At 36.7% G+C, this 23,939-nt stretch overlaps 2 protein-coding genes and 1 pseudogene across 3 annotated transcripts in view; 2 read left to right on the top strand and 1 right to left on the bottom strand.

Annotated features, from left to right (window-relative positions):
- GPATCH8 (G-patch domain containing 8) overlaps positions 1–23,939 on the bottom strand; it is a 73,165-nt gene that overhangs the window by 22,936 nt on the left and 26,290 nt on the right. The window contains exons 3-4 of the mRNA XM_065897645.1: positions 19,653–19,720; positions 18,934–19,020 (exon numbers count right to left, since the gene is read on the bottom strand). Coding sequence (XP_065753717.1) covers positions 18,934–19,020; positions 19,653–19,679 — 114 coding nt within the window. The 5' untranslated portion in view covers positions 19,680–19,720. The remainder of the gene's footprint in view (positions 1–18,933; positions 19,021–19,652; positions 19,721–23,939) is intronic.
- Positions 6,775–7,287, top strand: LOC136138475 (large ribosomal subunit protein uL23 pseudogene; annotated as a pseudogene). The gene has a single exon (XR_010656785.1). The product of XR_010656785.1 is annotated as a large ribosomal subunit protein uL23 pseudogene (transcript).
- On the top strand, positions 12,091–13,088 carry LOC136138354 (small ribosomal subunit protein eS6-like). The gene is made up of 2 exons (XM_065896994.1): positions 12,091–12,451; positions 12,892–13,088. The coding sequence occupies exons 1-2, from the start codon at positions 12,091–12,093 to the stop codon at positions 13,086–13,088; spliced, it is 558 nt and encodes a 185-aa protein (XP_065753066.1).

Below are 23,939 nucleotides of genomic sequence, written 5' to 3'. Positions count from 1 at the left end.
AGTTAACTTTAGACTTTGTTAAATTAAGCATAATTTGTATTAGAATTCCAAGGGTTGTTATCAGAAAAATAGGAGTAGCAAAGGGGGAAAGATTAAGATAACTTCAATTTTATAAAGGTAAGACAGACAACAAAAAAACAGGAAAATAGAAAGTAAAAAGATGTAAGAAACAGATTTATAAGTAATCACTAGAAATGTAAAGTATTAAAATAAAAAACTGTCAGAAAAACAAATTCAACTACATGCTGATTATAAGAGATATCCCTAAAACGTGAGGACTTAGAAAGTTGAAAGTTAAAGGACAGAAAACAATATGCCAGGCAAGTTACTAACCAAAAGAAGCTGGAGTAACTATTAACGTTCAACTTTTTAGACTTTATAGCAAAAAGCATTACTTGAGACTGTGGCCAGCTATGGGGTTAAACGTTACAAGATTATTCTTCAAATAAGATGCACTGCCAACACAGATCTGTTGGTCATCCATTAGTCTTAATGAGGTTTTGGCTCAAAACTGTGGGACTGATCCAAAGAAGTGGTCCAATTTGCCTCAGCAGTTCCACTTAAAAACTAGACATCTCAAAGCAAGTTGAGAATATTCATTTGCTATAAAGCAGCACAGAAGAATGAGAAGGGGAAAGGAATGATAAATGATTCCTTGCTAGCCTTCTACAGCAGGGTAGATAAGTAGCTCCTTCTAGTTAACAGACCTAAAGATAAATCTCATTTCAAAGGCTCTACAATCAGCCTTTCTTTTATTCAGTTTAGTATCTTTTGGATACACTTTCAAAGCATCTCTATCATCTAACATCTCTCCACTATTTCTCACATGAGCTATTTAATCAGTATGCAAGAGAAGGCTAATGTATTTTGTGGAATGCCAGTATTGAACTCATTTGGATAAATTAGTTAAAATTGAGAAGTGAATATATAACACATTATGATTTTTTTCCCTATTCGATCCTTCTCAATAGTTTTCTCTCAGCATCCTGGGCAATTTCATGTTGTCTGGCTATTAAGCTCCGCAATGGGAGAGGCCACAACAGTGAGAGGCCCGCGTACCGCAAAAACAGAAAACAAAAAAACCACATACAATCCAATTAAATATTGATTGTAAGAGATTCTTTATTGCATCTCAAGTCTTTCAAAGGGAATCACATTCCTTCTTTCTTAAATACTTTCTTTGAAATTTCTTTTAGAAGAGTCTTCTGGTGGCAAATTGATTTTTTTATCCAAAAATTTATCTATTTTTAATCTCTACTCTTTTTTTTTTTTTTTTTTGCGGTATGCAGGCCTCTCACCGTTGTGGCCTCTCCCATTGCGGAGCACAGGCTCCGGACACGCAGGCTGAGCGGCCATGGCTCACGGGCCCAGCCGCTCTGTGGCATGTGGGATCTTCCCGGACCAGGGCACGAACCTGTGTCCCCTGCATCGGCAGGTGGACTCTCAACCACTGCGCCACCAGGGAAGCCCTAATCTCTACTCTTAAAAGATATTTTTGCTGGGTGTGCAATTCTAGGTTGATGGTTGTTTGCTCTGAGCACATTCAACATTCCATTAGATTATAACAGAATTGACACTGTATTCTGACTTCCATGTTACTACAACAGTTCTTCTAAGATTGTGTATTTTTCTATGGTATTGTACAGTTTTACTAGGATGTGTCTACACGTAGACTTCTTTTTTATCTTGCTCGAGATTCATTAGGCTTCCTGAATTTGTGAGTTGTGTCTTTCATCAAATTCTGGGATCTCCTCTTTGAACACTGCCTCTGCCCTATTCTTTTTTTTTCTTTCGTTCTGGAACTCTGTCTAGACACATTAGAGCTTCTCATTCTTTATCATCTAACTCTTAATCTCTTCACGTATTTTCCATTTCTCTCTCTTTCTTTCTTGCCCTCCCTCTCTCCATTTTTTCCTGCATCCTGATACTTCTTCAGATGTGTTACAATTTAATATTCAACTTTGTGCAAAATGCTATTAAATCCTCTCATTGAGTTTTTATATGGTCTCTTGCCCTTTACTCATGATCTCAATCCCTTTTTATTCTTAAACATATTAAATATTCTTGTTTTATGCACTGTAATCTGAGCTGACAACTCCAATATCTTAAGTCTTAAGGGGTCTGACTCTACTCTTCTTTTTTCTCCATTAACTCTAGCCCATAGTGTCTAGTTTCTCAGTTGGATTTGTGATATGACTATGATCTTCTGTTTTGGGGAGCTTTATCTATGATTTCTTTTTTTTTTTTGGCTGCATGGCTTAGTTCGCCAACCAGGGTGTGAACCCAGGCCACGGCAGTGAAAGCACTGAGTCCTAACCACTGGCCCACCAGGGAAATCCCTAGCTAGGAGTTTTTTGAAGCCTAACTTGTTCTAAAGAAGTTTGAATTTTCTTCTTCCCAAGGGCCTGAGACCACTTCACCATATATTTCATTTACTCTTAAAATGTCATAATTAAAAAAAAAAAAAAAAGTCATAATTTTATGTCCCACTAAAAAAAGAAAAGAGAAAACTTCTCAGCCATCATCTCTTGGAATCTATCCCATTTCTCTCTCCTGTTGGGACTTTAGTAATATTGTATTAAACTGTCTGGATATTACCCCATTGATCTTGGATAGTCTGTTCTGTTTTTTTACTTTTTCTTTCAACTTCAGTTTGGATAATTTATATTGATTTGTCTTCAAATTTACTGATTCTATCTTCTGCTGTGTCTAGTCTGCTGATAAGCTCATGGAGAGAATTCTTCATCTCTGATACTGTGTTTTTCCTTTCTCCCTGGGTGATTTAATCCATTTCCGTGACTTCATCAATATGCTAGACATCTCCCAGTCCAATATTTCTTGCTGAGACCAACAAAAGAATGCAGAAATAAAGAGGAAAAGAAGTGGGGAAAAGGGAGGTGGAAAAAATAGAAAGGACAAAATGAGATGGCAGATTTAAATCCAAATATACTGGAAATGACATTACCTATATTTAGATTAAATACTCCAATTAAGAGAGACTGGGGTGGGGGGAAAGATATTGGAAGACTAGATAAAACACCTACAAATAATCCAACTGAATGTTGATTATAAAAGCTAAAAGAAAAATGGTGGAAAAAGACATCAGAAAATACACTAACCAAAATAAAGCTATCAAAATTGATATCAGACAAAAGAAACTTTAAGGCAAAAATATCACTTTATAATAACAGGCTCAATCTATTAATTATAAAGTTGTATGCAGCTTCAAAATATATAAGCAAAAATGCCAAAGCTATAAGAAGAAATGGAAAAATCCACCATCAGTGGGAGATTAACATTCCTCTCTCAGTAACTGATAGTTCAAGCAAGCAAAAAAATTTAGTAAGAGTATAGCTGATTCAAGGAATACAATTAACAGTCTCAAAACAAATAGGATATGTGTAAAACTGCAGCCAACAACTAGAGGATACATATTCTTTTCAAGTAAACACAGAGCATTTAAGAAAACTGACCACTTTAACACATTTCAAACAACTGGTATTATTCTCTGTATTACAATTAAATTAGAAGTCAGTAATACAATAATCAGGGGAAAAAACAGTCACATATTTGAAAATTAAGAAATACTTTTAAATAACTTAGTAAAGAAGAAATCATCATCAAGTAGAAAATATTTCAAACTGAGAGATAAAAATGACACACCTCAACTCCTAAGATGTAGCTGAAATGGTAACACTGAAGTGAAATGGGAGGGGAGGGGGAAAGGGAGGTAGAGGGTGGAAGCAAGGAAAAGGAAGGAAGGGAAGGAGGGAGGCAAGGACGGTGTAAAACCTGGAAAAGATGATGCTGAAATGTCACTATCTGCAGACATTATGTACAAAATCCAACAAACTCTTCAGATAATAAACTCTTACCAAACACTAGTAATGGAAGCTTGCTGGATACATAAAAAACAAACAAACTAACAGAAAACAACAATACCAGGATTTCTGGTATGAATGTGGCAACACAGGAAAACAACTTTCTTTTTCTCTTGAATACCACACAAAAGCAAAATAGTGATATGATCTGGAGAATGAAAAAATGCATAAGAGAAAAAGGCTTAAGAGAAGTATGTGAGGAGAAATGAAGCAGAAGCCATTCAAGGCCAAGTGAGCAGTGAAAAAAGGCCAGCAGTAGCAGATTTTCAGAAAATGACAGCAAAAACATACTTCAATTATGATAAACGGCTCACTTGAAGTGATATACCTACATCTCTTGCACTCATCAAGAATTTCTGAGATCTAGAAAAAGCAGAGGGAAGAACTTGGATTGGAGCAATGGGAGACATCCCTTCAAACATACAAATATCCAAATCCCTTCAAATATACAGGCCAAAAACCCAAAACCAAAACAAAAAACCCCCACCACATGCCTTGATCTACATGTTGAAGGGGCACATTTTGTGCCAATGAAAACAGTCCCAAAACAGTGGTCATAATCAACACTGCAGTAAAGTTATTGAATCTTAAAGGTAAAGAAAGACTCCTCTGAGCAGCTAGGTAAAACCATCAAAGGGAGAAATTAGCCCAGCCTTCAATTTCTTCAGGATTATATTCAATTCCAGAAGCCAGTGGTACAACACTACAAGATATCTAAGGAAAGAAAGTATTAACCAAGGATTTTATAATGTACATATATTTATATATGTGATTGAATTATTTTTATAGGTTCATATAACATATGAGATTATATAACCTCATATTATAAATATATAATATAAAATATAATCTCATATATATTATATATATATAAATAATTCAGGAAATATTGTTTGTACAACCCCCTTTAAAGAAGTTACTAGGAAATAAACAGCAGAAGTGATGAGGAAAAACTCAACAGAAGGACTGGAAGGCTGCTTTGAATACATTTACACGTAGAATTGAGGTTAAAAGAAGTGGGGCTACTAGGGTGTCAGATTACAATGTACATGTTATATGCCCTCATAAGAAAGAAATGGTATAACTAATGTAAGATGGGGAGGGTGGTAGAGATAAGTAAATGGGAATTAGAATTTGCCTTTTGTTACAACTATAATAGACGTAAAAAAGAACTCCATTTAAAACTGAAAATTATGTAAGTATTATACAACCATATTTAATTGTATGCTACATACACACTAAGTTTACTGTTATTAGGTGGTAGACGAAATGAAAGGGAGGAAAAAGAGGAAACAAGGAAACTTTCCCCTGCTTACAGTATGAAAATGATGGATACTCTCTAAAAGAAATAAAGAACGAAAGGTAATTTTATTAAGTTATATAGGTAATTACAACAAAAATATAATCCAACCTATATCCACCTATCTATATCTATCCATCTATCTATAGCTTTATCTACCTTACACTCAGAGAAGAAAAACAGAGTCAGCGATTTAAAAAGATAAATATGAACTAAACATATCTGTCACATAAAATATAAAAAATTAACTCAAAAAAAATTTTTCATACTGTAACACAAAGCAAAACCCAACTCTATGATGATCATAAGAGGCACATTCAAAACAGGGTGATTCAGAAAGATTCAAAAGGATGGAGACATACTAAGCAATACATATACAAAAAATGAAAGCAGGAGTCAGGGTTTTTCAATCAAGGTAGAATTTACATTAAAAGCTTTAAACAAGATAAAGGTACTTATAATGTCAATGAGGTCAACTCATGGTATCTAAAAATCTTAATATCTAACTATCATAATCTAGCAGCAACATCCATAAAACAGAAATTAGAGGAGATTCAAGGGAAACACATGAATATACTAAAGTAAGGAGACTCAAATCATCTCATTACATGACAGGTCAAAGAGATAAAAAATAAACAAGGATACAGAACACCTTAAGGATATTTTAACACAGTTATGTGCCTGAAAATAGGGCATACATCTTTTATAAAAGTACTCATAGAACACTCACCCCAAAAGACCCTACTAGGCTACAGAGGAAACCATAATAAATCCCCCAAAGAAGAAATAATATGAGCAACATATATGAACACAGTACAATGAAACTGGGAATTAACATTTTTAAAAAGGCCTTTCTACAAATCTGAAACTAGAATATCTAGGGAAAAAATGATAACGACAACATTATATATCAATATACACAGGCTACAGGTGAAGCAGTGTTTAGGAAAAACACACAGGTTTAACTACTTTAAAGCAATCAAATAATAACAAATAAAAGCCATACCCTGGATAAACTCTCATACGTGTATACCAGGAAATATATGAATCCATTTATATAGAAGTCAAAAACAGTTACATTAAACAATACACATTTAGGGATATGAAACACATGGTAAAACCATCTTAAAAAGGAAGAGAAAATAAAAGAGTTGATAACACTTTCTAATTCATTCCATGAAACCAGTATTACCCTGATACAAAGACATCACAAGAAAACTACAGACTAACATCTCTTATATATAGATGCAAAAATCCTGAACAAATTGCTAGCAAACCAAATCCAGCAGCATACTAAAAAGATTATACACCATGACCAAGACCAAGTAGGATCTATCCCAGGAATGCAAAGATGGTTCAACATATAAAAATGAAATCTATATAATATACCACATTAATGGGGGTGGGGGGAACCTCATGTTATTTTTTTCATAGATGCAAAAACAGCATTTGACAAAATGTATCACCCTTTCATGAGAAAAACACTCAACAAACTACAAATAGAAGGGAACTTCCTCAATCTGATAAGGGCATCTAGGAAAACCCCCCAGCTAACATCATACTTAAAAGTTAAAGACCCCCCTTTTCACGAAGATGGCGCCGAAAGCGAAGAAGGAAGTCCCTGCCCCTCCCAAAGCCGAAGCCAAAGCAAAGGCTTTGAAGGCCAAGAAAGCAGTGTTGAAAGGCGTCCACAGCCACAAAAAAAAGATCTGGACGTCACCCACCTTCCGACGGCCCAAAACACTGCGGCTCAGGAGGCAGCCCAAATATCCTCCGAAGAGCGCCCCTAGGGGAAACAAGCTTGACCACTATGCCATCATCAAGTTCCCCCTCACCACCGAGTCAGCCATGAAGAAAACAGAAGACAACAACACACTGGTGTTCATTGTGGATGTCAAGGCTAACAAGCACCAAATTAAACAGGCTGTGAAGAAGCTCTATGACATTGACGTGGCTAAGGTCAACACCCTGATCAGGCCTGATGGAGAGAAGAAGGCATATGTTCGACTGGCTCCTGACTATGACGCTTTGGATGTTGCCAACAAAATTGGGATCATCTAAACTGAGTCCTGCTGACTAATTCAAAATATAAAAGTTTTCACTTAAAAAAAAAAAAAGTTAAAGACTGAAAGCTTGCCCATTAAAATCAGAACAAAGATGTCTCTTCCCCTCTACGACAGAGCTATCTGCTCTTGTCATTTCTACTCAACATCATATTGGAAGTTCTAAGCAGGGCGATTAGACATGTTAAAAAAAAAAAAAAAAAAGGCATCCAGATGGGAAAGCAGACGGGAGAAAGAAGAAGTAAAGCTATCTTTTTTCACAGATGATATGGTATTATATGTAATAAACCCTAAAGAATCCACAAAAAAAACCTACTAGAGCTGCTAAATGAGTTTAGCAAAGTTGTAGGATACAAGATCAATATAAAAATATCACAGTAGCATAAAAAATGAGAATTCTTAGGATTAAATTTAACAAAAGAAATAGAGCTTAAAAAAACATTATTGAAAGAAATAAAGAAGATGTAAATAAATGAAAAAACATCCTATGTTCATGGACTGGAAGACTTAACATTGTTAAGATGGCAATACTCCCCGAACTGATCTACTGATTCAACATAATCTTTATCAGAATCCCAGCTGACTTCTTTATAGAAACTGACAAGCTGATTCTAAAATTCACATAGGATTACAAGGGACCAAGAACAGCCAAAACAATCCTGAAAATGAATAAAGTAGAAGGGCTCACACTTCTCAATTGCAAAACTTGTTACAAAGCAACAGTAATCAAGAGAGTGTGTTACTGCAAAGACATAAAGATCAATGGAATATACCAATAATTGAGAGAAAAAACCCTATATATCTATGGTCAACTGATTTTCGAATGGCCAAGACCATTCAATGGGGATAAAATAGTCTTTTCAACAAATAGTGTTGGGACAACTGGGTAGGCACATGCAGAAGACTGAATTTGGACCCCCTACCAAACATGACATATAAAATTTTTAAAAATAAATTTATTTATTTATGGCTATGTTGGGTCTTCGTTGCTGTGCGCGGCCTTTCTCTAGTTGTGGTGAGCGGGGGCTACTCTTCGTTGTGGTGCGCAGGCTTCTCATTGTCGTGGCTTTTCTTGTTGCAGAGCACAGGCTCTAGGCACGCAGGCTTCAGTAGTTGTGGCACATGGGCTCAGCAGTTGTGGCTTGCAGGCTCTAGAGCTCAGGCTCAGTAGTTGTGGCACACGGGCTTAGTTGCTCCGCCACATGTGGGATCTTCCCGGACCAGGGCTCAAACCTGTGTCCCTTGCATTGGCAGGCAGATTCTTAACCACTCCGCCAACAGGGAAGCCCACATGACATATAAAAATTAATTCAAAATATATCAAAGACCTAAATGTTAAGAGCTAAAACTATAAAACTCTTAGAAGGAAGCAGAGGTGTAACTTTTCATGGCCTTGGATTAGGCAATGGGTTCTTAAATATGACATCAAAAACACCGGCAACAAAAGAAACAAAGATAAAATGGACTTCATCAAATTTTTAAACTCTGAGCACCAAAGGGCATTATCAAGTGAAATGACAACAAAAAGTGGAAGAAAATATTTGCAAGTCATACACCTGACAAGGGACTCGTTCCAGAATTCATATAGAATTCTTGTAACTCAACAATAAAAGGACAGCCCAATTTAAAAAATGGGCAAAAGATCTGAAGACATTTCTCCAAAGAACATAGTTAAAAAGGCCAATAAGGGGCTTCCCTGGTGGCGCAGTGGTTGAGAGTCCGCCTGCCGATGCAGGGGACATGGGTTCGTGCCCTGGTCCGGGAAGATCCCACATGCCGCGGAGCGGCTAGGCCCGTGAGCCATGGCTGATGAGCCTGCGCGTCCGGAGCCTGTGCTCTGCAACGGGAGAGGCCACAACAGTGAGAGGCCCGTGTACCGCAAAAAAAAAAAAAAAAAAAAAAAAAGGCCAATAAGCACATGAAAAGATGCTCAACCAAAACCACAAGAAGGTACTACTACTTCACACCTACTAGGATGGCTATAATAGAAAAGACAGAAAAGAATAAGTGTTGATGAGAATGTAGAGAAATTGTAACTCTCATATAGTACGAGTGAGAAAACAAAATGGTGCAACCATTTGTGGAAAAGAGTCTGGCGGTTCCTTAAAAGTTAAACACTGAGTTACCATATAACTAGCAATGCCATTCCTAGGTATATACAAAAGAGAATTGAAAAATATATTCACACAAAAACTTGTACAAGATATTCAAAGCAGCATTATTCATAACAGCCAAAAAGTGGAAACAACTCATATGTCCATTAACTGATGAATAATTAAACAAACTAGTATATTCATACAATGCAATATTATTCAGCCCTAAAAAGGAGTAAAGTACTGATATATGCTATTTATATGGATGAACTTTGAAAACATTATGCTAAGTAAAAGAAGTCAGATACAAAAGGCCACATATTGAATGATTTAATTTATATGAAATGTCCAGAATAGGCAAACGTATAGAGACAGAAAGTGGTTGCTGGGGGAGGGAGAAGAGGGGGAATGAGGAATGACTGCTAAAGGGTACAAGGTTTCTTCTTGGGATGATGTAAATGTTCTGGAATTAGTGGTGACAGTTGTACAACATTGTGAATATGCTAAGTCACTAAACTCTATATTATATAATGGTTAAAACGGTGAATTTTATCTCAGCAACAGCAAAAACCTACCTGAAAAATTGTAAGTGAATGATAAACACAGAATCCAGGACAGTGCTTACCTCTGAAGGAGGAAGAAATGGGACGGGATCATAAAGTTATGGATAATGTTCTTCTTAAACTGAGCAGAAGACACAGAGTGTCTGTAGTTACTCTTCATATCTTACACATATTTTTAAAATATCTTATCAATATTTAACAAGATACTAAGGGTATCAAAATGGGACTGCAATTTTTGTTTTTGTTTTCAGTTAAAAGCATGGGTAAAGCTATTTGCTTTAAAACTATGTACAACTTTCATAAAAATGAAAATTAAAAAAAAAAAGAATAGAAGGCAGTGAGTGTAGAGACTATTCTTTCAGAATTTTGGTTCTAAAGACAAGTAAAAAGAAAAGATGGCAGTTACAGAGAGTAAGAGTCAACAGAGTAAGGGGTTTTTTTTTTGTAATTTTAGTGGTTCTTTTCCCCCAAGAATGTGTGAGCATGTTTATTGGTGATAGGAAATGAATGAGTGCAAAGTGAGTTTGCCAAGATAGGAAAAAAGATGTAAGGTCCTTGATAATACAGAGAGGATTAGGATCCAGAATTCAGATGTAGTTAGGAATTTTCATTTGACAGATTATGAAACAAGGGAGAAATATTTAAGGATGGGAAGAGGTAGACCCAAGTTTGATGGCAGATATTACAGGTACAGATAATACAGATATTACCATTTGATAGTCCAAATTTTCTTTAAGTTTTCTGCTAGGAGTAAGGGAAGATGGAGGAAGGACAAGGGTAGCTGAGGGAAGATGAGGGCTTAAAGATCAATGTTTGAGAATGACAGCTGAAGAGACTAAGAGGGAGTTGATGCGTAAAAGGATTCCTTGGCAGTTCTGGGAGTCCAGTGAGTTGGCACCAGTCCTACACTGCACTATAGTAAAGACGTAGAAATGAAGAATGCAAATATTTCTGAGTGGGGATAGGTTCTTGGTGAGTAGGTATGACAAAAAAAGGATTAGGAAGGGGGCTTCCCTGGTGGCGCAGTGGTTGAGAGCCTGCCTGCCGATGCAGGGGACACGGGTTTGTGCCCCGGTCTGGGAAGATCCCACATGCCGCGGAGCGGCTGAGCCTGCGTGTCCGGAGCCTGTGCTCCGCAACAGTGAGAGGCCCGCGTACCGAAAAAAAAGGATTAGGAAGAAAAGAAGTTGGAATCAAAGTGTTGAGAGAAGTAAAAAATCAATTTGTGGCGCTCAAGAAGTATAAATTAAGGAGGGGCTAAGTTACTAAAGTCAAGGTTCCGAGGTCATGTGAAGGTGAAGAACAAATATGAAATAAAGGAGTGACATCAAGAAGGGGAGAGGGTTTCGCAGGCTGTATAATTCAAAGTTGACAAGATTTCTGAGTAAATAGTCTGATCAATAAAATGGGAGTAAGTAATTCTTGTTGTACCTACCACAAAGAGTTCAAAAGTGAAATAATTTCTTGGTCGGAGGAGAAAGGGCCTCAAAATATAATGTGTAATCTAATGAGGTTGTGAATTAGCCACTTCATGTATTTATTATTTACTTGATAGTGTAACTTTTACTTGAAAAACAATAAAAATGTATTCTCTAAAATGTTTATATTTCTGATAGTATACCAAATAGACCTGGTTTTCCCCATCATTTCCAAGAATTTATTTGTTCGACTCGTATTTACTGAGTACTTATGTGCCAGGCACTATACTGGATGCAGTATACATATTGCCAGACAAATAGACAGTTTCTCTCCTCAAGGCCCTTTCTTTCCAGTACCACAGTCAGCCTATAAATAAGGTTACAAGCAAAAATTTATAATTATAAATTATATATGAGAGTGTTGCAAGAGAGTAAAGTAGAGGATTTATTTAAATTGGGTGGTTAGGGAAGATTTCTTGTGAAGTAATATTTAAGCTAAGACCTAAAGGATAAAAGCCAACCACGTGAAAAATTTCTAAACAGTGGCATGATGATTCTATGCTTAAGGACAGTGGTTAGACAGAAGAAGACGGCCCAGGTCCTAACCTGAAGAACTCCAACACCTAAAGTTTAGGCAGCTCTTTTTTGTGGTGCCTCGGAGGCAATCAGCCACTTCAGGATAAAGCGGAACATCTCTTTCCCAGCTACTGGCTGCCAGAAACTCATTGAAGTGAATGATGAACGAAAACTTCATACCTTTTATGAGAAGCGTATGGCCACAGAAGTTGCTGCTGACGCTCTGGGTGAAGAATGGAAGGGTTATGTGGTCCGAATCAGTGGTGGGAACGACAAACAAGGTTTCCCCATGAAGCAGGGTGTCTTGACCCATGGCCGAGTCCGCCTGCTACTGAGTAAGGGGCATTCCTGCTACAGACCAAGGAGGACTGGAGAAAGAAAGCATAAATCTGTACGGGGTTGCATTGTGAATGCAAATCTGAGTGTTCTCAATTTGGTCATCGTAAAAAAAGGGGAGAAGGATATTCCTGACTCACTGATACTATTGTGCCTTGTCGCCAAAAGAGCTAGCAGAATCCGCAAACTTCTCAATCTCTCTAAAGATGATGTCCGACAGAGTGAAATAAGTCAGAAAGAGAAAAACAAATACTGTATGCTAATACATATATATGGAATCTAAAAGACAAACAAAAAAATGGTCATGAAGAACCCAAGGGCAAGATGGGAATAAAGACGCAGACTTACTAGAGAATGGACTTGAGGATACGGGGATGGGGAAGGGTAAGTTGGGACAAAGTGAGAGAGTGGCATGGACATATATACACTACCAAATGTAAAACAGATAGCTGCTGGGAAGCAGCCGCATAGCACAGGGTGATCAGCTCGGTGCTTTGTGACCACCTAGAGGGGTGGGATAGGGAGGGTGGGAGGGAGAGAGACGCAAGAGGGAAGCGATATGGGGATATATGTATAACTGATTCACTTTGTTATAAAGCAGAAACTAACACACCATTGTAAAGCAATTATACTCCGATAAAGATGTTAAAAAAAAATAAAGATGATGTCCGCCAGTATGTTGTGAGAAAGCCCCTAAACAAAGGTAAGAAACCTAGGACCAAAGCACCCAAGATTCACCATCTTGTTACTCCGTGTGTTCTGCAACACAAATGTCAGCGTATTGCTCTGAAGAAACAGCGTACTAAGAAAAATAAGGAAGAGGCTGCAGAATATGCTAAACTTCTGGCAACAGAATAAAGAAGGCCAAAGAAAAACGCCAGGAACAGACTGCCAATAGACAGAGGCTGTCTTCTCTGAGAGCTTCTACTTCTAAGTCTGAGTCCAATAAAAAATGAGATGTTCTAAGCATAACAAATAAATAAGAAGAGACAAAAAAAAGTTCAGGCAGAAGAGAAGGAGTCAACAAAGGAATCTATACAGAAGCAGCAAGAGAGATAAGGAGGAAGAATCTATAAAATCTTCAAAAGCAAGAGAAAAGAAATTGTTTTAAAGAGAAAAGAGTGGTCAATTGTATTGAATGATGCAAAGAAGCAGGACGTGGAAGAAAATAAGAACTTTAAAAGGTCTACTGGATTTAGCAAATAAAGGTATTTTGCAGCCTTGAATAAACTGGTTCAGTGAAAAGTGCTAAAGCCAGTCTAAATGGGTTGAAGAGTGCATAAAGAAAGGGGTAGGGAAAAGAGAACAGGGAAAGAAAAAAGGAAGAGAAGGAAGAGAGAGATTTCACCATATTGTAACTCTGGATAAAATAAAACACACAGGGCTTCCCTGGTGGTGCAGTGGTTGAGAGTCCGCCTGCCGATGCAGGGGACACGGGTTCGTGCCCTGGTCCGGGAAGATCCCACATGCCGCGGAGCGGCTGCGCCCGTGAGCCATGGCCGCTGAGCCTGTGCGTCCAGAGCCTGTGCTCCGCAACGGGAGAGGCCACAACAGTGAGAGGCCCGCGTACCGCAAAATAAAATAAAATAAAATAAAAATTAATACATAGCTGAGCTCAACATGACAGGGCAATCCCTAGGCACCTAAAGATGAGGCCTCAGGACCTTGATGGTAGAAGGCCTACTAAGCTCTCCCTGTGAAACGCTCAGAGAGATGAATGGCTGTCTCCATCCTTGAAACAGGGACTAGAAAAACGGCACTACATCATCACTTGCTATCCCCTGAACTCATCAAAAAACTCACCATCTACCAAGGTATAAATGGAAAAGGTCATGCATAGAAGGTTGGAATTTCAGACCACAGTCATTGGTGGACCTAAAGAATGTACACCTTTCATCCAAAGCAGGAACCCTTAGCTTAGGTAATAACGTTTTAAAACCAGTCCATATAAAGTTCTCAGGTCTTCAGTTAAAGACTTGAGTCTCTAGCAAAAGCACATATGGAACTGCCCCATAAGAACCCCTCTAAAATCCAGGATACGAAAAACATCCAGAGAACGAGATGACAATCAAAACTGCAAACCACACAAGGAAACAAACCACTGCAACAAAGTCAGAAGCAGCAAACTACGAAAACACTTACAAAGTACTACAGATAATAGAAGATTTGAAAGAAATTATAAAATAAGAACATTTAGAATGTTTTTTTAAAAAAGGCAGAAATAGTAACCAAAAGGCAAAAAATTTTGTTTTTGTTTAAAAAAATAGCAAATTTTGGGGAAAAGAATCAAAAAGATATTTTAGGAACTGAAAAAAGGGACTTTAAAAAGTGACTGATATATAACAATATTTATATAAGTGTTAATTGTAGAATATAGGTGGTAGGTATATAGGTATTCACTATATAGATCTTTCATTTTTTCTATATGCTCAACAATTTTCATTATAAAATATCACTAAAATAAAAAATAAGTAAATAACGTCAGGTGCGGTGAAAAGAGAAAATCCTCTATAATATCTTCTAAGCTCTATGTTTTTTCCTTTTACATTTAAATCTTTAATCCACCTGCAATTGATTATTATATGGTATGGGGTAGAAGTTCAAATTCACCATTTCCCATATGGATAACCAACTGTCTCAGAACCTTTTACTGAAAAATTCATTCTTTCCCCACTTCTCTGCAATACCATCTTTGTCTTATCAAGTGGTCAAATATGTAAGGGTCTGCAACTGGGCTCTCTTTTCTGTTCCACTGGTCTATCCTTATGCCAATATCACATGTCTTAATTACTGTAGCTTTCTATCTTATACTTTAAGAATGTTTTGACTATTCTTGGCCCTTTATACTTCCATACAAAATTCCATATAAAATCCTGTTGGGATTTTTATATGATTGATTTGAATATATAGAAAAATTGGGGGAAAACAGATACCTTTATAATATTGAGTCCTCTAATTCATGATCATAAAAAAAAATCTCATTTTTAAAATTCATTGTTCTTTAATGCCTCTAAATAATGCTTCAGAATTTTTGCCTTAAGTCTCCCGCATCTCCATACCCAAGTGTTTCATATGTTTTTTTTTGCTATTACAGTTGGTGACATTTTTGTTATATCCATTTTCTAATATGATAATTTAAATGTATGATTTTGAAAAAAATGTATGATTTTGTATCTAGCATCCTGCTAAACTGTTATTTGTGTAATTAATCTGTAAATTTTCTTGGATATCATGAACATAATCATACCTGCAAACAATGACAGTTCTGTCTCTCCCTTTCACCTCTTGTATCTTTGTTTGTTTTTGCCTGTCTGCCTTACTGTGCTGCTTAAGACCACCAGCACACTATTTAATACAAACAATGACAGCAGGTATCCCTGTTATGTTTCCCCAACTCAAGAGGAAAGCTTTCGACTTTTCAATATTAACTATGATGTCTCCTATATAGTTTTTGTAGGCATTCCACCTGGTTAAAAAAGGTCCTTTCTTTGTCAAGTTGGACAAGACTTTTCATCATGAATGAATGTTGAATTTTATATAATGCTCTTGGTTTTTTTGCATCTATTGAGATGATCATATAATTTTTTTCCTTTAATCATCTAATATGGTTGACTACATGAATTGATTTTAACATTATATCAATCTTGCATTCGTGGGATAACTTGGTCATGGTATATCCTAAATTGGTTATGGTGTTTTAAGATCTGCATCTGTGTTATACATCATATAATTATTCTTATCATACTGTCCTTGTCAGGAGTTACCATCTAGTCTCTAATTAAATGAGCTGGGAGTTTTTCTTCATTTTCAATTCTCTGGAAGATCAGAAATTGTTGGTCAAGACTGAAGTTACTTCTTTTATGAATTGTGATAGAACTCACTATGAAATTATTTGGGCTGTATGGAAAGATTTTTCACCACAGATTCAATTTATATAATTTATATATGTTATAGGATTACCAAGGTTTTCTATTCTCTTCAAGTCTATTTTAGCAAGTTACATTTTTTAGGAATTTGTCCACTTAAACCTATCTTTGCATTCAAAGCATAAAGTTATCCATACTATGTTTACCTTTTAGTGCCTGCTGCATCTGCAATGATATCCTCTGTTTTTCATTATTGACATTGGTTTTCTATGTTCTTTTCTTTCTTAATATCACAAGTATGTCAAAGAACTAACTTATGGATTTGTTGTATGTTTGTTTTCTGTTTCATTCTTTTGTGTTCTTATCTTTATCTTATCTTCATTATTTCTTTTCTTTAACATTCTTTGGGTTTATTTTGCTATTCTTTTGCTAACTTCCCAAGAGGAACGTTTACTTCATTTATTTCCTGCCTTTTTTTCCCTAAGATAAGCATTTAAGGACATGTATTTGCTATCAATACCTAAATAGACATTTCTCCAAAGAAGATATACAGACTGCCAACAAACACATGAAAGGGCGCTGAACATCACTAATCATTAGAGAAATGCAAATCAAAACTACAATGAGGTATCACCTCACTCCGTCAGAAGAGCCAGAATGGCCATCGTCAAAAAAATCTACAAACAGGGCTTCCCTGGTGGCGCAGTGGTTGAGAGTCCGCCTGCCGATGCAGTGGACACGGGTTCATGCCCCGGTCCAGGAAGATCCCACATGCCGTAGAGCGGCTAGGCCCGTGAGCCTTGGCCGTTGAGCCTGTGCGTCTGGAGCCTGTGCTCCGCAACGGGAGAGGCCACAACAGTGAGAGGCCCGCATACTGGAAAAAAAAAAAAAAAAAATCTACAAACAATACACGCCAGAGAGGGTGTAGAGAAAAGGGAACCCTCTTGCACCGTTGGTGGGAATGTACGCTAATACAGCCACTATGAAGAACAATATGGAGGTCCCTCAGGAAACTAAAAATGGAACTACTATACAACCCAGCAATCCCACTACTGGGCATATACCCTGAGAAAACCATAATTCAAAAAGAGCCATGTACCACAATGTTCACTGCAGCTCTATTTACAATAGCCAGGACATGGAAGCAACCTAAGTGTCCATAGACAGATGAATGGATAAAGAAGATGTGGCACATATACGATGGAATATTATTACTCAGCCATAAAAAGAAATGAAATTGAGTTATTTGTAGGGAGGTGGATGGACCTAGAGTCTGTCATACAGAGTGAAGTAAGTCAGAAAGAGAAAAACAAATACCGTGTGCTAACGCATATATATGGAATCTAAAAAAAAAAAAGTTCTGAAGAACCCAGGGGCAGGACAGGAATAAAGACGCAGATGTAGAGAATGGACTTGAGGACACGGGGAGGGGGAAGGGTAAGCTGGGACAAAGTGAGAGAGTGACATGGACATATATACACTACCAAATGTAAAATAGATAGCTAGTGAGAAGCAGCTGCATAGCACAGGGAAATCAGCTTTGTGTGCACCTAGAGGCGTGGGATAGGGAGGGTGGGAGGGAGACGAAAGAGGAAGGAGATAAGGGGATGTATGTATATGTATAGCTGACTCACTTTGTTATACAGCAGAAACTAACACAGCACTGTAAAGCAATTATACTACAATAAAGATGTTAAAAAAAAAGGACATGTATTTGCTATCATATATCATATTGCTTTAGCTTATCTTACAAGTTTTGATGTGTAGCATTTTTATCTTTCAGTCCAAAATATTTTCCAATTACCATTGTGATTTCTTCTTTTACTGACAGGTTACATGTAAAAATGTGCTTCTTAATTTTGAAACAGAGATTTTTAAAAATCTTTTTAAAAAATTGTTTTATGGCTTGATAACTTGATTTCAGTTCTTTGAAATCTGTTGATACTTTGTTTATGACACAGAACATGGTAAAATATTTGTTTAAATAAATGTTTCATATATATTTGAAATTTATCACTTTCAAAGTGATTGGGTGTATAGTTCTATATAATCATTAGGTGAAATTTGTTAAATGAGATGTTCCAGTCTTCCAAACATCCTTGCTGATTGTTTTCTTCTACTTTTATCAATTACTGAGAGGTATATTAAAATCTCCAACAACTATGGTAGGTATAACATTGCTCCTTGTAGTTCTGTCAGTTTTTGCTTTATATATTTTTTTTACGGTAGAACAGATTTTTAAAAATGAATCCCTTTTCTCTCTTCTCACCTTAAGTATCATGACCAAAATCAGCTTCTATATGATAATCTTCACTAATTCTCTTTCTTATCTTCAAATTTACCTATTTTATGGTAGAAACTGGGCTTACTAAAACATCTTGAAAGGCATGCACCCTTGTCAGTCTTTTCGAAAGCTAACTTATAACATGTTTTAAGCTGCAGTTTTCTATAACAACCTGCTTAAAAAGGAAGATACTGAAGTTCTCAATTGTTTGTCATTCGTCAGACACCTCATCCATTAAAAAAGAAAAGGCTTATCAACAGGTATCAAGCTCTCAAAGGACTCACCAATTTTTACTGCTATTACTACCTAATGTATACCTGGCACTGCATTTTCAAACACTAATGCACTCTCCCCAACAGATAATAATACAAAGTGGTTATTATTATCTCTATAGTTTTTACAGAAGCAATAAATAAGAAAGTAACAGAAACCCGAGGTCTAAGTCTAATCACCAGCAAAGGTCAAACAAATGTTGCTGTCAACAGATTCTTTTCACCAAAATGAATATCTCAGTGTGAACACCCCACATGCAAGAATGGCTTCATTTAAGTACCTTGTACTTCTGTCTCAGTTCTTCCGTGTCTTCTTTTTCTACTTCTAGGACACGGCGCCGTTCGGTAGCATCTTCGGCATAATCAAGCTTAACAAAAACAGATATAATTAGTCTTAATTCCTAAAGTACGCCCAATTAGCCATAAAAAAGTCATTTACACAACTACAGTATTGTATGAAAATAAGAAACTTCTAACTTTTTGCTCAGCTACCTCTTGCTTTATTGTCACCCCACAGAGAAAATAGCATGCAAAATAGTTCATTAATCTTTTCATGCTGGTGGTTCCCAACAGGCACATGTGTTGATGATAACAGACTTTACTTCAATGTTCAATGCCAAAGAATTAGGAGTAAATGGAGAAAAATATTTCAGGCAATGAAAAGAAGGTATCACAGATGACAGCTGTACACAGCTCTACAGGGGCAAAGCTTCTACCACAGCAATTATTTTAAGGGTTGAGCAACACTGCCTATGGAAATGAGCACCGGGGTCTGGGTTTAAATCTGACCTTGCCTTGTGGCATAACCCTCGGGAAACCACTCAACTTCTTTATAACAGGGGCATTATTTGCCACCTACCTGCCTCAAAGGCAGCACTAAATGAGAATGTAAAATACATTTAAAAATTTCCCCTCAAAAACATTAAAACTACATCTGAATTTGGAATTAGTATCAATTTTAAATATCCCCAAAACAAGTGAACCAATGAGATCAACTTACCTCCATTTCCATGCGACCCATGCCCATGACATCATACTTGACAACGATTGGAATGGGATCTGTTCTCCCTGTAACAGGAACATATAATTAAGGTTAGATGCAAAGCTAAGTCAACAGTTCGCTTTACACATTGGGTTTGGGTGGTTAGAGATCTTGCCTTGGAGTGCAGAGACCAGAAAGCTACAGTGAACCAAACACAAGCCATTCTCACAGCTTACAACCAAACCTACCTCTCCCAGTTCAAGCCCAACTAACCACCTTGGTTGACCTTCCAGTTGGGGATGATTCCAGATTACTATGGCAAAATTAAATAAGTAATGCAAAAGCACTTCTAAGCAATGGCACCAGGAAGTTTAAAATCAAAAACATTAGAAATTCCTTTTTAAAAATACCTCCAAATAACTTTCCACCAAAAATCACTTCAGTCTTACTGTCCACTGACATCTTCCCACACACACTTTTAAAACTGGTAATAAATATCTCAACTGACATGTTTAAATCGGAAGAGCACAGTTTCAAACATGATACAGGAAAATTCAATAACAGCAACTCAGCATGTTTAATATATTTTTTGTATTCAAAAGATGCTTTACAATTAAATGAGGTGGTGAAAAAAATTAAATAGAAAGCAACAGTTAGTTGCCCTTAGGAACAAAAAATAGTTTCACTTTTAAACTGGTGCTCTGAGGTCCCATTTTCCAGAGTGGATTTAACACTGGCTGTGGCAATCAGTAAGCTGTGAAAAGGACTAGTTGCGAAGAAAATTGACTTTAAACTAATTGATCTATGCTGGAGATTTTAAAAAATGTATATTTAATCCACTCATAACCAGCCAAACAAAGCAAAATGGGGCAGACAAGCACTTTACTACCACAGCTGTTTTACATCACAACTTGCGCTGTTTATTGTGATGTAAGCCCACTGAAAAGAGGACTTACCTTATCCGTTGTATACCTTTAGTGAAAAAACACAATGTTTACTTCCCTCATCACTTCACTCAGGCTGGTGTAAACAACTGTTTTTTTATTTTTGTTTTTTTGTTATACACACATATATATTATACCTTTGGGCTAAAAGTTGAGTTTTGTCAGTCTAAATCTGAGATATTACCAAAAACAAATTTGGAAAAAAAAAAAAAGCAATAAAAGCCATGATCATGACTAGGATTAGTCCAGGAGGAAAAAAAAAAGAAACTGTTTCCAAAGTGACCAGCAACCACTTGTATCCAGTTGCTCTGTATTTGTGGGATTAATTTGTGTTTCAAAAAGTAATGAAAAACAAATTCAGAAGTTCAATTACTTATCACCAATATCCCATTATTGCTTGTAAACAATAAGAAGGTAATTAGGAACAGTGAAAAAAATGTTGAATAAAGAACATCTCATGCCAGAAAAGAGAACCAAGTTCTAAAATACAGCCTTCTTTTAGATACTATCAAATACTGTCAGTTAAACAAAATAAAAATGCATTATTACCTGATGCCCAATGGTATAATAAATAAGCAGTGACTGCAATCTTTAGCAAAAGGACCAAATTAAAGACAGGTTATAAAAATGACTTCCTAGGTGCAATATCACTTTCATAACGTCTCAATCAGGGATTTACTGGTAAAAAGAAATGGTCCAATGAAAGAATTGAAAACAAATGTCAAAGTAATTTTACTTTTCTTTTGATTTGATAACTTTCTATTTGTCAGAATTTGCTTTGTAAGAATCAAGAAAATTTAGGTATAAATTCATTACCTCTGTAAACCCCTGTTATAAACTCTGCATTAGTACTTTTGCCTTCTAAGGCAGTCAAAGTTTGTTTTAATTTATTTATAGATTGCAGTAGCAAGTGCTAGTGCCCGTTATATTGTGGGGAAATCAAGTTTTTACAGTATTAGAATTTAATGTTTTAACTGATTTTTTTTTTTTGGCAGTTCTAACACAAACAGATATATCCCTTCTTAACATTACCCTTTAATGAACAAGGATCAGACAAGTTGCATAAGGAAAGGAAAGGAAAATGAAAAAGACCAAGCAGAAGGATGAAGGCTACAACAGAGAAATTAAGCCTAACATATTGGTGCACTGATGACAAAAGGAGTAATTCAGTCTGAAAATAAAAAATTACCACTGCTAAGTTTACCATCACCACAACAAGTCCAGGATCATAATGCTGTAAAAAAGAAACACCATTTGTTAGGCAGAAACCATTAGGGTAGGAAACAGGCCTTCTAGCAGGCAGACAGGATGGGGTAAGTAACAATTGGGCTTTGTCCCTCCCCCAATTTCAGCTGGGGACACGGGAAGGACACTTTGTGCTACAACGGTTGTTTTCATACTGGTTGGGTCAGGGTGTGAGATTTTTGTACGGCTACTTGAGAACATGAACAACCTCCTCTAAAATAATGCAGGGGGAGGGGAGAAGGTGAGAGAAAGTGAAAAAACTAGCTCTACCTTCCGATCTCTTATTTAACTACTCATTCCAGTAAATCAGTACTCAGGGCCCAAGGTGGGACTTTTTCCTTAAAGAAATAACAGCAAAGACAGATCAACTGGACAGTGATCATCAAGTCATCTGCTACACTAAAAGAACGCTAAGAGGATTTGGGGGGTGGAGGGGTTCATCAAGACCTTATTGAAAATATATAATAAGTAAAAGGTCTGGAAAATAACCTTAGATCTTCAGTGCTTGGAAAACTTATGTGCATTTGAGTTCTGTTATGAACGAATAAAACTCTTGAAGGAGCTTAGAACTTTTGTTTCCTTTTAATGACGTTTTCCCAAGTTCGCCAACATCTCTCTTTCTGCACACAACAAAGCCAAGCTTTGAAGAACACCAGTAACTCCAGAGAAAGTGGCATCAAAAGGGCTGTCGCATTTACAATTAGTCCACTCAGAGGTAACTCACAGAAAACAGTCTGGCTTTAAAAACAATCTGAAGGCAACATTACTGCCTGGGCCAAATAGTAATTTCTTTCATTAGAGGCTCCTGACCAAGGAAAAATCTCACTGGGAAAAGACACTGAACAATACATACAGGAAGAGGTTGCAGCATTTAAAAAAAAGAAGAAAATCCCCTTAATTTATTCATTTGTGATCAATGATAAATCCTATCATAGAGCACATCACTGTGGAACATCTGAATAACAACCTATAGTTATGACTTTTCAAAGGGTAGGTAGCAACAGAATGTTTGCTATTATAATATTCTCTAGAAAACTCAACTTCTTTTTAAAACACATTGAATGAAATCCAGGTTCCCTATTTCTTGGTTTCTCTTAACAGGGACAAATATTTCTTAAAATCCATTAAAATAAGAACATTTTGTTGTTTACTTCATTTCAAAGGAGGCAACTTCAACCATAACACTTACTTTCCTTAAAAGAAACTGTCCTCTTCAGCCAAAGATCTATATATAGATACTATGACTGTGATCTAGCCAACTGGACAAGAGGGGAAAAAGGAAAGAAAACATACCACATCTAGAATGTTTCAATACCAATGTATTCATGTGATCGGGGAAAAAAATTGATATTCATATTTTCTAAATCAAAACTGTAAATCTATATACAAATATCGAATCATTATGTTGTACACCTGAAACTAAAATAATATTGTATGTCATTCGTACCTCAATTAAAAAACTTTTTTAAGGGCTTCCCTGGTGGCATAGTGGTTAATACACCTGCCAACGCAGGGGAGACGGGTTCGAGCCCTGGTCCGGGAAGATCCCACATGCCACAGAGCAACCAAGCCTGTGCACCACAGCTACTGAGCCTGCGCGCTCTAGAGCCTGCGAGCCACAACTAAACTACTGAAGCCCACGTGCCTAGAGCCTGTGCTCTGCAATAAGAGAAGCCACTGCAATGAGAAGCCCGTGCACTGCAACGAAGAGTAGCCCCCGCTCTCAACAACTAGGGAAAGCCTGCGCACAGCAATGAAGACCCAACACAGCCCCCCAAAATCAATTAATTAATTAATTTAAAAAAATTTTTTAAAGAGATGGGAAAAACTTTAAATGATGTTTCATTAACCAAACAGTATTGTACATTCTATATTTTAGAAGGTGGGCTTACTTCTACAATGACAAACATGCTAAAATGTTCACATATTCATCTCTTGCTAAAATGTGATGGTATTATGACTTATCATAACTGAAGAGAGAATAAAGCTAAATACCAAAATCCACTGATTGCTTATAGCCACACAGTTTCTGAGAATAATCCCTCACATTAATCAGTTTTGATTTTGAAACACTTACGGATATACCAATCTACAAAACTGGCCCAAAGAACTGGAC

This window comes from Phocoena phocoena, chromosome 19, assembly GCF_963924675.1.
Source record: "Phocoena phocoena chromosome 19, mPhoPho1.1, whole genome shotgun sequence".
Lineage (NCBI taxonomy): Eukaryota > Metazoa > Chordata > Mammalia > Artiodactyla > Phocoenidae > Phocoena > Phocoena phocoena.
The sequence above is the reverse complement of the archived record's forward strand: the minus strand, read 5'-3'. Positions and strand labels throughout refer to the sequence as shown.

Coding starts and splice junctions, on each gene's coding strand:
- LOC136138354 (XM_065896994.1), top strand. CDS start 12,091: ATGGCCACAGAAGTTGCTGCTGACGCTCTGGGTGAAGAATGGAAGGGT. Junction 12,452..12,891: donor TAAAGATGATGTCCGACAGA/GTGAAATAAGTC, acceptor AAAAAAATAAAG/ATGATGTCCGCCAGTATGTT.